A 13744-nucleotide genomic window follows, 5' to 3' on the forward strand; every position below is an offset into this window, starting at 1 on the left:
CGAATGCAATAATGCAATTGTAGGCTGCAAATCTTCCTCAGGCGGAGCTTGAATATTTTTCTTCTTTGATTTTTCCAGAATGGGCAGATCAAAGCGGTGTGGAAGGCGGCATATACTGTTGCCTTAATTTTGCGGCAACAAACCAGAATCCGAGGCCATGCACAGCTATAGACTCATTTGACATCCTTGAGTCCTCTAGTTAAATGAACTTGATGAGAGTAAAAAGGCTAACATAGAAGGGGGAAGATAGGCAAGTAGATAGAATAAGAGATATTCCATGTAGTTCAATGTCGCTCTGGATAGGTTGATTCTGACTATAACGAGGAATACGAGTAACAGTTCCATGTTATCCAAGTACACCTAGGCACAACCTAGATATATGCACATTAGATAGCAGGAAAATGAGAAAAATCATACTAATATGCAAGAACGAAGTAATCGTATACACGTTAAAGATAACCATGAACACCAAAACAAAGCAAATATGAAACTTCCAAAGCAAGAACGCAAAGCAACATTCAGTGCTGTGTTGAACTAGCTTTCAGGTAACGTTCCTCGCCACTGCCACTCGAGCTCGGAGGTTCATATGGAGGAACAGGATTGTCATCCTCGGGAAGTAAACGTTCTCCCTGGAGAGCGTCTGCAGTAGCCTTCGGCTGCGAGGTTGTTCTCGGAGATTTCCCAGCTTCTTCATCATCCGAATCAGCTGAATCCGACTCATCCTGGCCAGCAAGAAGAGCCTCCCGGCGATGAGCATCATCATCTATGGTAAAATCTCCAACTGTGTCATCCACCACGTATTGTGACACTGGTTTCTTGATGAATATATCGATGATATAATACTGTATGGCGTTCATGATGACTGGGAAAAGCAGCATGACGAAGAAGATCTGGACAGCAGCGTGGCCTTCTGTCCACCTTAGAGCCCAGTCGCCGATAGTGACGATGAAAGGCAAGAGCTCGATGAGGAAGAACACGCATATCTTCATGCCGAGTAATCCCATGAAGTAAACGATGGCCTGTTTGAGCCACCATGTTATGCGTGGAGGCTGGCCATAATTTCCTGACTCTATAGATTCTGGGGGGTTTGCAAGAGGTGTGTAGGATGCCAAGCGATTGAGAACGTGGAGAAGGAGGATCAGAATGGGGATACCGAGTGTAGTCTGTCTATCAGTTAGCCAGCAGCTCCTCAAAAGAAGTCAAAACAAGATCAGAAGGAACGCACGTCGATTCCCAGGTTCAGTAAGTAAAATGAGCATGGGTTCGGCTTGTATGAGCTTCGAATCTCCAGTTGGCCTGCCGAAAACAACGACATGACCAGGTTTAACATGTGAAGCATCACCGATCCGAAGACTTGCTTTGAGACGTCAAAGGCCCATATCTTCACCGGGCGCTGCGGTCGTTCTCTCCATCTCTTATAGACTAGAGATAATAATGCGAGGCTGCCAAGAGCAATCTGAACAAACACAGAGAAGGGACCAAGTAGCTTGCATTCTCCTCCTTCGCCATTAGGATCCTGGCCTGGGCTTGAAGAATTCGTTGCATCATAATATAGTGTGTGTGCACCCGAGGGTGTTGGAATGGCTAGGGAGCTAGCAGCAATAAGCGTGGTTGTAGCTATCGAAGCCAACGAGCCGGTCGTACCGTCCATCCTTTTTCAGTCTGGGAAAACCAGAAGAACAGTGAGAAATTTCAGATGGAACGCGACATATGCTGGAAACCAGATCGTAGGAAGCACTTAGTAACCTTGGAAGGTTTGTCAGAGGCGGAGATAGCCGGACGTCATATGCGTGACATCGAAATGAGTGGCAATAAATCGGGTCAGCGGATGAGTAGAAATAAGCCTGAACTTATAAAAACCAGTTCTTTGTGAGGAGTGTAGAAAAAAAGAGGTTCTGGAAAAGAACAAAAAGGATCAGGGTCAAGTGAGACTGCCCCTAGGCGGTGTCAGGGTCCCCGCGGGATCGACAAGATAGCACTTCCCTTTCAGGGTCTGCATGGCAATACGGCTATTTTAAGGGTCTTTGGTCTTGGCATCTCTTTATTTCGCTATCTGCTTTGATCTTGATCTTGGTATGGTTTGTATATGTCTTAAGTCGATGCCAAGCTTCAAATACCCCTGCAGAATAGTGGGTACTGAGCAGTGATGTGGCACCCTTAGGTAGACAGACCCTTAGCTTGACATTCTGAGATCCAACGAAGCTCGAAAACAGCTCTACACTCGTATAATTCATCACTTCCAGTAATATAGCATTCGCAAAAAACCCTTTCACCTAGCATCTAGCCATAGCATAGACAATGGTGGAGCAAATTGGAGGGTCGAATTGACAAAGGGGGTAATAGTAGTAATGGTTGAATAGAATAAACATAAGAAGAAATCAGATCTCGCCGGCGTGCTGTTCGCACGATCATATCTGGGTCAATATATGACGACCAGAACCAGCCTCGCCCACCATCAAACCCTCTGAAAGAAGAAGAAAAAAACCCAGGGAATAAAAACGCCGGAAACCCCTCAACCAAGCCGCGATTGAATAGTAAAGGCATGGCAATACCACGCGCAGCTAAATGCTTGCAGAGGGAAGAGAAAAAGAATTCGTCACATCATTCTATCCCATGTTGTTGTTTCAGCCTCTCTAAGTTCTCTTGTCTTTCCGTAATATCCTCTTTCGTCCGCACCATCTTCTCTGGCTGGTGATAGAGGACTATAACATCCAAAGTTAGTCATCTTCCAATAATTCTGGACGCTCATTAGATCCATATGCAACACGTACCGACCAAATATCTGTTTTGGAAATTGAAGCCATTTAGTTTATCGCATGCCTGCTTTGCGTCATGGACGTCTTCGTAGACAACAAATGCGGTTCCCTTGGAGTTATTGGCGATACCCTGGCGAATTTGACTGTAGATGAAATGGTATTAGATCGGGTTCAAACGCACGCGACCATGGGTGACATTACCGAATGGGACCAAATTTGCCAAACAGGTCGAAAAGTTGCTCTGCCGTTACGTTGTAGCTTTTGAGAAAGATGTCAGCGATCTGATCGCGATTGTAAATGGGGAGCTGCACGGCTGATCTGCCGGAGAATCGAGCCGGAGCCAAGCAGCGGAATGATCAGGTACATACTTGAGGTTCTTGACGAAGAGAATCCTGTAAAAAAGAGAAAAAAGAGGTTAGCGCGAGTCACTTCCAAATGTCAGGGATCTGCTCGACCCAACGATCAAGCTGTTGATGGCGAAATGGCACTTGTGCTGAGAATCCGGGAGGGGCATGGAAAAAGTAATTCTCACGTACCGATTGGCTTCGGGGGCGAGCTTTCGGCTCATTCTCAGAGACGAGAAAGTCCTAGAAGATGTCGAATGAAAGTGTTGACAAGAAGATACGCAAGGTATCAGTTGCAGTGTTGGAATAGCGAAGAGACAGAAGATCCGAGCAAGTCGCAAGGACAACCACGAGGTTTGGCTTGGCGGTGCGCTTACTTATCCTGGTCTAGTGGCAGTTGGTTCTTGAACCGTATGTGACCGGGTCATGTGACCGCAATGAGTGCGGTGATCTACCCATACTTACCACGTGACGGTATCGTGATGGTATGAAACTGTATTATCAAGACGGACGCTCTCGGCGTCGCCAACTTCATTTGGACTACAGAGAAAGGAGCAACGGGGGGAATCAACCAAGTAGACACAATCGCATGTTGTAATGAGCGTTTCTTGATCTTGATATTATATATATGCAAGATCAATCTTTTCTAGTAAATGTGATGGCAGGAGACAACGTAATGTAGGAGACCGCAGCTGTACCGTATACATACCTCCAAGTACTGCTCGACTCCCGCTTCCTCCTTTGCCTCAACACCTCGCGCTCATCCGCTTCTCTCTCGCTCTCGGCGCTTCATCCATTCGCATAATTATAACTTCCCATCCGGTTGGCAGGAAACGATTCCTGGCCACTGGACCTCATTCGACTCCCTTCCCTACCTGCCCGCAGGTTGCGGCGCGACTCTCGGCGCCTTTGTCCTCCCGCCGCTCGATTCGAACCCCCTCAACGCTCCGCGACCACCGTCGACCACCTGATTCTCCCTCAATCATTCATCAAACATCAATCATATACTTGCGGTCCGTTTTGCGCATGCTTTCCTGCCAGGAATGACATTCCATTCGCCTGCGCCGGCCTCTCGCTAGCCCGTGTGGTCCAGTATCCCCGCTTTGCACCCACCTACCGCAGCGCATCTTTTCACCACTCCCTTCATCTTTAAATTTCTTTAATCTACACTCTCACCGGGTTGCGAAAATGATGAGCGCGGCATCATTCGCGAATCCCATCGGCGGCCGCCCGCCGCAATACCGTACTCCGTCCCCTCCTTTACGCGCTGTCGAGCCTATCACTCCATCCACAACGACCGATTTTCACTCCTCTTGGGGCAGCCGCGGCCCTGCTCGAGCTGCCAGTCTTGATCGCGATCAGCTTTCTTCTAATCACGATCGACATGTCGCCGCAGAAGGTGTTTCACACCAGCGGTCAGGCCATGGCCGCTCAAGCTCGACTATCGACACACTTGCGACGATCGCCCTCGCGACGAGTCCTACCTTCACATCACTCCCTCCCAACCCGCCTTCCCCAACCCTTCAGTCGGCGATTCCCTTATTTCCACCCGACCCCGCAGAGTCTGAACGACCGGCGAAGCGGGCACGGTCGGTGAGGAATCCGTCGCCCTATCACCCGCAGCTAGGGATGCTGGCAGAAAACCCACATTCAGCTGGAGTGGAAAGCATGACAACCGATGCAGAGCTCTTACTCAATCTCGCGCGGCCTACTAATTTCCGCCCCGGCAACCACACTAAACGAGTCAGCATCGACGAGACCTACCACCACTACACAGGCGACGCAATTCGTCAATCTCGAGTTGGGTTTGCTGCTGTTGGACATGTGGACCAGAGCAATTCCAAGATGGATCACAATTCTGAGGATATTCCTCATGCCCGCATGCGCTCTCGGTCTGACGGGTCAGCCTTCATATCCCGTCCTGCGATCCGTGGAATTCGCCCAACCACTAGCTCTGGCAATTTTCCGCCAATTGTCTGGGAGGATGAACAGGAGGGCAAAGCCTGGCATTCCCCAATCGATACGCCTCACCCTACTCCTTATGGGATCCATCCTCCGGCCGATCTTCAAGAACCTCAATTCCCGCCGAAGACCCTATCCATTCCACCAAAAGTGGAAGAGGAAGAGGGTGATACCAGTCAAGCAAGATGTGGGGCATGTCATCTAGTGCGCATCCCAGTTGAGACCGAGGAACAGGACGAAGACACGTGGATCAGTTGCGATGGATGCAAACACTGGTTCCACATCGTTTGCGCCGGCTTCAAGAATGATCGTGAGGTTCGCACAGTCGACAAGTTTATTTGTCGGCATTGTCGATCAGTTCATGGCCAAACAACTTTTGTGCGCAAGTCCTCGCGGGCCCGGACAGCTATTGACTACGCAGGCCTGAATCAAGGTCTAGTCAAAGCTGCTACTGACTCGTTGGAACATCACTATCTCGAGCCTATTCGGCAAGGAAAGATCCGATTTCAACCTGAGAATTTTCCCCGAATGAAACCTGAGCTGGTCACAGCGGAATACTTCGAGCGAGGTAACGGGTGGACGGAGCCTATTGTGATACCTGCCTGCTGGAACTCTTCCGAACCTATTTCCTCGGAGAATCCAGAGTTCGAGTCTTTGGTACAAGAGGCTTGTTCTCAAGAGATGTTTGATGATCTTCTCGAGAACCACCCAGAACAAGCGAGTCATATTGAAGAAACAGTCGATTGTGGTCAAGACCTCTTAGGTATGGTCATTCCGAAGGGTCTCACTGTCCGTGCTGTGGCAGAGCTTTACGGACCCGAAGAAAGGGTTGAAGTGATCGATGTCAAGTCTCAGCAAGGAGAGGACAAGAGGTGGAACATGCAGAAATGGGCCGATTATTACGAAAGTAATGAGTCGGACAAGCCTGTCAGGAATGTTATCAGTCTGGAGGTATCGCAGAGCAAACTTGGCAGACTTATCCGGCGACCGAAGGTTGTGCGTGACTTGGATCTGCAAGATGCCGTGTGGCCAGAGGAACTGAAGGCAATTGGCGAATATCCCAAAGTTCAGTTCTACTGCCTGATGTCTGTTGCCGATTGCTATACCGACTTTCACATCGACTTTGGGGGATCTTCAGTGTACTACCATATCCTGAAGGGCAAGAAGACTTTCTTCTTTATTCCTCCCAAAGACAAACACCTCAAGAAGTACGAGGAGTGGTGCAACTCTCCTGCCCAGGACTCGATTTTCCTTGGAAACCAGACCAAGGAGTGCTACCGTGTGGATCTCTCCGAGGGAGACACCATGTTGATCCCGTCCGGTTGGATTCACGCAGTCTGGACCCCGGAAAACAGTTTGGTTATTGGCGGCAACTTCTTGACCAAGTTGAACTACGGGATGCAAATCAAGATTCTCAACATCGAGAAAGAGACCAAAGTTCCCAAGAAGTTCCGTTACCCTTTCTTCCAAAAGATCCAGTGGTATACGGCTCAAAAATACCTGGAGGATGACCCCGTCCCGCAGAATGTGATGGAAGCATTCATGCAGGATGAGAACTATCGGTTCCACCGTCAATACCCAATTTATTACGAGTTTGGCGAACGCGCCAACCAGGAACCTCCAGGTTCTCCCCATCACAATGCACGTTTTTACTCACAGGCGGAACTGGAGGGCTTACTTGAGTTAACTAAGTATTTGCTTCGGACTGCACTCATTGCGGGTGGCTATACTGTCGATGGAGTCCTCTCCGTGGACATTCGAAACGCGGTCAAACGCTCTATCCCCAAAGGTACGGGAGATCCCGTGGATATGATCAGAAAATTCGGAATTTGGGTCGCCTGGAAACGTGGTAACGAAAAGGCACCCCTCTGGACTCGACCCGGCGTCATCGAAAGCAATCCCAAGGTTTCTATTGCAGACAAGAAGCCCGCAGGACGACCCAGCCGCCGATCCGAACGCAATGTCGATAACCAACGCACATATGCCGAAAGACAAGCTGTCCAGTGGCCTTCAGAAGAGGCCCCTGCAACTCCCAATCCCCCAGCCAGCAGCCTTGCTTATGCGCAGTCTGATGGAAGTGCAACGCCGGCGCCATTCAGTGTTGTTTTGGAAACGAGCATTAAAGATATTGCTACACCCAAGCCCCGAGCCGTACAACGAGCCTCAGGTCTTGGTCCCAAGCGAGTTGTATGTGACGCCTGTCGCAAGCGACGCATTCGATGCCGACACAAAGATGAACCCGGTGATCTGGTGCTCAACGGGCAAGTCGCAACCAATACATTCACAGCCGGCTCTGGAGTGAGCACGCCATCGTCATTGGCCCAGGATGCTGTATCTGCTTTGAATTCTTTGGCAGCGATTGCGTCACAAACGGAGTTTCAGAACAATGGGCATCTTGTTGACCTGGAACGATTCGAGAGCTCGGCCAGATTCCAATCCGCGGTCATGGGCAACTCCACGATAGCCGCCAATCGTCTCATTGATGTGAGCCCCGACGGAACCAACGGAGGGAAAAAGGGACGCAGCAAGGCGTGCGATGATTGTCGGAAGAGCAAGGTTTGTCGTACCCCTTGATACTTCTTTTACTCCTTTTATCTTTTACTAACCCAATACTAGCGCCGTTGCATCCACGATGAGTACGGTCGGATAGATCCGATCAAGGCCCAAGAGCGTTCTAAACCTCGTGCGAATGCTTCCGCCAAACGAGCACGCCCTGCTGAAGAGGGTGACATGCCCGCCTCAGCCAAAAAGGCGAAGCAGGAGAGCACATCGCCCATGACACAGCCTGCAGTATTCTTTGATCATGATGGAGACGAAATGATGGTGCAAGGCGACCTGATGGATACCTATGACCACGAGCCTTTCAATCAAATTGATAAGCATCTGCCTAAGGCGGCCGAGGCACCTCAAAATCAAGCTTTATACGCATCACCACCTGCTTTCCAGGCCGAGCCTGTGGAAGCAAAGGACTTAAATTCTATGTCTGTGTCTTCATCCAAGCCAAACACCTCTTTGGTGTCACCGCCCACGTCGCTGGTCGACGAGATGGATGGGGTTCAAGAGGGAGATGCCGTGCAGTCTGTTGAAGGGGAAGTGTCAACTGCTCTCCACACACCCAACTCTAGCTCTCGACACTCGTCTCGCCAACCTCGACACGTCGATCGGTTCGCGCCCGATGCAAATACAGCCCGGGCTCCGAAACAAGCAGCACGAGCCACGTCTTCGACCATCGGGGCCCGCAAGACCACTCCTGTTCCAGCGTCGACAAGAAAGCCTTCATCACGTCCCTCTTCTTCACACGCGAAGAAGAGCTCTCCGATGTATGAAAAGCACTTCCATCGTCAAGGCCCTACGTCACTCTCTCCGCGTCAGCACAGGCATACTCAGCATATCACTGGAGACGAGGATGCAGACGAAGAAAGTCTTCGTTTGATACGAGAGCTCCAGGAACAAGAATTTGGTCTGCGGAAACGATCAACAAGGGTTTAGTCTCGCAGAAGGTTTGGTACAGATGGCAGATGTAGAATGGGTTCTGCTTTTTTTTTTCTTTGTTATTCGGGATGTCAATTTACCAAGGGTTTGGGATGGGAATCCGGTGTTTTTTCTTTCTAAACCACGTTTTCATTTTATTTCTGGTGTTTTCTGGGTCTAGGAGAACTGGGGAGTTTTGTTTTTGGGCTTTTGATATCAAATGTCGCTTGCATCGGGTTCTTTTTATTTGCCAGTCTGCCTTACCTTGCTTTTCTAGGTCTGATTTCAACTTTGCCCCCGAGGGTTTTTTCTTTATTCCATTTTATTCCCTCTGGATTCTTTGTTTTAATGCCGGGGCCTCTTCACAACCAACACTTTGCTTGATAATCCTCTGTTGGGCTTTCTCTCTCCCTTGGCTGCGCACAGCAACGAGGCGTTTTCTGCAATAAGTCTCGTATAGTATTCCTCTCGTTTGTCTGAGACAATCCGCGTCGTTCCCTCATGCATATATCAGCTATAGGTTATGTAGCAATTTCCTGAATCTATGTTTTTTGGTATGTTTGCTAGTTTTACTTGTCTGTAGAGGTCAATTCATTCGGCTCTCATTGTTTTTCGATTTCAAGACTGGCATGCTCTGACCACACATCCCGGGATAGTTATATATCTCCATTTGTGCAGCCGACTAACTATGCCACCGATTCATAACTAACTCTATCATTAGATCTACGTACTTGTTAGTCGCCCGTACACTTGATCGTACACTTGATATATCGGATACTTTACAGAATACGGGACTCTCATGTTCCGGAACCGAATGCAGCCTATATGCCATACATAATATAGTAAGCGCTAGCTAACCCCCTTCCTCCCTCACAATGCAGCCAACACAACACAAATAGATGATACACAATAGCACATTACTAGCTGCATAACATCGTATCCAACAAAGTCCCCGAGTAGGCAGAGCCGAGATCGATTCCTTACAACACCACACACCATACCGCTTGCTGCTATGTAACGAGACCCCTCAACTCCACCAAACCCCTACCCAACCCTGCTCAGCTAAGTCAATACAGATACCGTCGCGGGCTCAGTAGTCCGCAGCACAAGCGGTATAGTATCAGTCATCGCCTCAGCCGAGCTACTCCAAAGCAGAGAGTACACGCCGTCTGTGTCAGCCTGTCTCGCGTAGAAGTTGGCCCCGCTCACGGTGACTAGGACGTAGCCCCCATATGTGGACCACACATTACTGAGCTTGGTTGTGGTCGACTGGTCCGCCGCGGATGCACCAGTGAATCCAACTGGGTTGGAGTCCGCTGTATCGCCTTGGTCTAGACACAGCATGTTGGTATCGGTAGAGAGGGTGGTGAAGTCCGCCGTGGCACTGGAGCTGGAAATGGGGTGTGCAACCCAGGTGTTGTCAGTGGCGGCGGTGACTGTTACGTGTACGTGGTTAGATGTAATTCCAGTGGTTCTCACATGGTATCAAGTGGAGATCTTGGGTTCTTACAGTTGATTGGGGTCATTGCGGCCATTGTGGTTGTGTCTACTTTGGACACATCTGCAACTTGGGCAGTACCTGTGGTCAAGGTGATATGTATCAGTCAATACTGCTTTTCTTGAGAGCTGGGAGGGCTGAGATACCATTCCTGTAGAAGACGGGCAGTCCGCTAATGCCAGTGCCATAGGCATACAGCTTGAAGGAATCGGTTGAGGTTGACTGTCGCTTTTCAAGTGGATGCGCAAAGCAGACTAGCCCAAAGGCTAGAAGGGGGAGAATAGAAAGAAATAGCATCTTGCAATGAACAAGTCATACAATATGTTGGAAGGGTGTCAGGATCAAGCAAAACTTATAAAACAGGACAGATTCAGGAGGGCATATTCAACGAGACAACAATGTGATTAGAAGCAGGCAGCACCCTAGGAACTAACCAATGATCTCTATAGTCTCAACCGCTGATCTTCTCTCTATTTTCAAAGAGTGTGATCCAAGCCTCCTATTGTGATTTGAACCGGTATGAGCTGACGATACGTAATTTGCAACTCGATCGCAGGATCCCAGTAAACCAGAAACACCCCCTTTGCCATCATCAGGCTGCGTTCCATGCTGAAATTCAGATCCCGGCTGTTACAACCAGATCGACGATCCACTCGCATGCATTCTGCGTCAAGATTCTCGCAACAATCGACAATCCTGGACAAACCAGCTGATATCTCAAAAAAAGAAACATCCAATATGCGAGATCACAACATTAATGTCCAAGCCACACACGTGGGATGCTTACACTCGTATAGACTAAGGCTGAAACAGGTTACACCGGGATCAAACAGGACCGCGTGTCGGGGAGCATAACCCTAATGCAAGGCCCTGCATGCCAATCTGACTGCGATCGAACTAGAGAATAATATCATCGATGACCGACCTCCATCATTGGTTCTCTTTGCAAGATTTGACTTTGTTAATCTAAGACACAGCCCTAGTTACATGGGATATCCATCATCTCAAGGGTACTATTACGAGAGAAAGGGCACTATCAAACACCCCCAATATCAAAGCGGCCAGTGCGCACGTGGTGTGATAGACACTCAGAATCTGGGAAGGTCCCCGAGTTGAACATCTTCTTACGTTTGAATGGTGGACTGTCTTTGGCGTGGATACGGGGCGCCTTTCTCTTGCTATTCAGGTATCCACTGAGCACATAGCCTCAACTTCCGAGCTGGACTATGACTCTGATGCTTCGCCGGTATTCGTCTGTCGGGTCGTCTTGTGTATCACAAGATCCATTTACACGGCATCGCCGCCGGTAGGGCTGCCTGGCATATCCTAGTGAGGAGTATGCAGGTCACCTCGTGAAAAGAGACATGGAATTTTCGGTCTTAGTCTAACAACCTCGTAGTGTGATATACTTCTAAGATAGCGGCTTAAATAGGAGATCATTCTCTTGGTTGTGTATCAGCAAGTCCCATTCATTTTCTTCTACTCGAAGTCTTTTTTGGGTGTGTTGCAAGCTCTATATAGAGCTGTATTCGTGACCCAAAGACAATTGAGCATTATATAAGTGCCCTACGTGGGTAAAATCAGCAGCTATGAACCTCCAAGCTTTTCTCCTCCTGGCATTCAGCCTGAGCGCTTCTGTCGTGGCCATTCCACAGAACGCAGCTAGCTCTGTGAATGTCCAGCTACAAAACCACAGACCCACGACAACCACCAAGATCACCAAGCCAACAGGAACACCCTGTGTGGGCAACACGCCCCTAACACGGTCCAGATGGTGCCAATACGACATCAACACCGACTACACCCAGATAGTACCCAACACCGGCGTAACCCAGGAGTACTGGCTCGACGTCGAAGAGCTAGTAGCAGCACCAGACGGGTTCAGCCGGCCAGTAATGGCCGTGAACGGGACTATCCCGGGTCCAACGATCTTCGCAGACTGGGGCGATGAGGTCGTGATCCACGTCACGAACAGCCTACACAATGCCAAGAACGGCACGAGCATCCACTGGCACGGGATCAGACAGAACTACACGAACGGCAACGACGGTGTGGTCTCCATCACGCAATGTCCCACCGCGCCAGGCTCAACCATAACATATAAATGGCGGGCCACGCAGTACGGCTCATCGTGGTACCATTCGCACATTGGCCTGCAGGCATGGGAGGGCGTGTTTGGCGGGATTGTGATCAATGGCCCTGCTACGGCGAACTACCAGGTCGATAAGGGCAGTCTGTTCCTGACGGACTGGTCGCACCCTACTGTTGATGAGCTGTACCTGGAGGCTCAGACGATAGGGCCACCGACTTTGGATACTGGCTTGATTAACGGGACGAATGTCTTTGGTAATGGGACCAATTCTACGGGCACGCGGTTCCAGATGAAGGTCAACCAGGGGTCTTCGTACCGGCTGAGGATTGTTAATTCGGCTGTTGATACGCACTGGAAGTTTATGATTGATAACCATACGCTTACTGTTATTGCGGCGGACTTTGTGCCGATCAAGCCGTTTACGACGGATTATATCAATATCGGAATGGGTATGTGCAAGCCCCAGCTCCATCCCTCCAAATGAAAAGAAACATGAACTAACAAAAAAACACACAGGCCAACGCTACGATGTAATTGTAACAGCCAACAAACGCCAAATCTCCGACTCATTCTGGATCCGTGCAATTCCCCAAGAAGCATGCTCCGAAAACGCAAACCCAGACAACATAAGAGGCATCCTCTACTACGGCAACAGTCCAAACACGCCCACAACAAGGCCCTACACCTTCCCCGACGAATGCATCGACGAGCCAGCCTCCAGTCTAATCCCACAAGTCCCCAAGACCGTCTCCGCCGCAGACTGGAACAACCTAACAGACGTGACACTGGGACGCAACACCGCGAACCTCTTCCGCTGGTATCTCAACAGCACGACGATGCAAGTCCTCTGGGAAGACCCGACCTTACTGCAGCTTTTCAATAACGAAAACACACCCAACTTCACCGAGTCGAGCGGTGTGATTGAGCTGCCGCGGGCGAACGAGTGGGTGTACCTTATGATCAACACGAGTTTCCCGGTCACGCACCCGATCCATATGCACGGGCATGATTTCTTTGTTCTGGCGCAGGGGTCGAATCCGTGGGATGGGAGTGTGGCGACTAATAACCCGCCGCGAAGGGATACGGCGATGTTGAATGGGAATGGGTATTTGCTTATGGCGTTTGAGACGGATAATCCCGGGGCGTGGCTTATGCATTGTCATATTGGCTGGCATACGGATGAGGGTTTTGCGTTGCAGTTTTTGGAGAGGGAGAGTGAAATTGAGCCGTTGATTGATCGCCAGGCTCTTGAGGATAACTGTGCTTCTTGGAATGCTTATGATGAGGCTTTTGATATTGAGCAAGACGATTCGGGAGTTTAGGTGTGTGGCTCTAGATGGGCTCGATTGTTATGTAGGTGAGACTTGTATGTAGGTAGGTCGTGTTCTAGTGTTTATACGCCAATTGATTATATCTGAACATTGTATCTTCTTTGATATCTACGCCTTGCTGTTCCTCGGGTTAGTGACTTGGGTGAGATGTGAAGCTGAGTAGAGAAGCCGAGAATTACAATGATACTAGCTACAGTGATAGTTACGAGAATAATAGCACTATGTATGTTCTATTCACGAGCCATCTAAGGCTAACATACACAGAATCGATATATCGTTAAATCTTTCAT

At 49.4% G+C, this 13744-nt stretch overlaps 5 protein-coding genes across 5 annotated transcripts; 2 read left to right on the plus strand and 3 right to left on the minus strand.

Moving 5' to 3' along the window:
• Window positions 1-518: 518 nt before the first annotated feature.
• On the minus strand, window positions 519-1651 carry LCP9604111_8229 (STIMATE family protein; the record flags this gene model as incomplete). Its single annotated transcript, XM_039076349.1, has 2 exons — window positions 519-1163; window positions 1226-1651. The coding sequence occupies 2 exons, from the start codon at window positions 1649-1651 to the stop codon at window positions 519-521; spliced, it is 1071 nt and encodes a 356-aa protein (XP_038925808.1).
• Window positions 1652-2601: 950 nt separating this feature from the next.
• On the minus strand, window positions 2602-3324 carry LCP9604111_8230 (putative pre-mRNA branch site protein p14; the record flags this gene model as incomplete). Its single annotated transcript, XM_039076351.1, has 5 exons — window positions 2602-2702; window positions 2772-2899; window positions 2958-3014; window positions 3125-3148; window positions 3293-3324. The coding sequence occupies 5 exons, from the start codon at window positions 3322-3324 to the stop codon at window positions 2602-2604; spliced, it is 342 nt and encodes a 113-aa protein (XP_038925809.1).
• A 964-nt stretch (window positions 3325-4288) lies between these two features.
• jhd1 ([Histone H3]-lysine-36 demethylase) lies at window positions 4289-8551 on the plus strand (the record flags this gene model as incomplete). Its single annotated transcript, XM_039076352.1, has 2 exons — window positions 4289-7618; window positions 7679-8551. The coding sequence occupies 2 exons, from the start codon at window positions 4289-4291 to the stop codon at window positions 8549-8551; spliced, it is 4203 nt and encodes a 1400-aa protein (XP_038925810.1).
• Window positions 8552-9595: 1044 nt separating this feature from the next.
• Window positions 9596-10328, minus strand: LCP9604111_8232 (uncharacterized protein; the record flags this gene model as incomplete). The annotated part of the gene is made up of 3 exons (XM_039076353.1): window positions 9596-9969; window positions 10044-10112; window positions 10178-10328. The coding sequence occupies 3 exons, from the start codon at window positions 10326-10328 to the stop codon at window positions 9596-9598; spliced, it is 594 nt and encodes a 197-aa protein (XP_038925811.1).
• A 1292-nt stretch (window positions 10329-11620) lies between these two features.
• On the plus strand, window positions 11621-13445 carry LCP9604111_8233 (CAZyme family AA1; the record flags this gene model as incomplete). Its single annotated transcript, XM_039076354.1, has 2 exons — window positions 11621-12572; window positions 12640-13445. The coding sequence occupies 2 exons, from the start codon at window positions 11621-11623 to the stop codon at window positions 13443-13445; spliced, it is 1758 nt and encodes a 585-aa protein (XP_038925812.1).
• Between the last annotated feature and the right edge of the window lie 299 nt (window positions 13446-13744).

The sequence above is a fragment of the Penicillium roqueforti genome (assembly GCF_015533775.1).
Source record: "Penicillium roqueforti strain LCP96 04111 chromosome Unknown scaffold_30, whole genome shotgun sequence".
Classification (NCBI taxonomy): domain Eukaryota; kingdom Fungi; phylum Ascomycota; class Eurotiomycetes; order Eurotiales; family Aspergillaceae; genus Penicillium; species Penicillium roqueforti.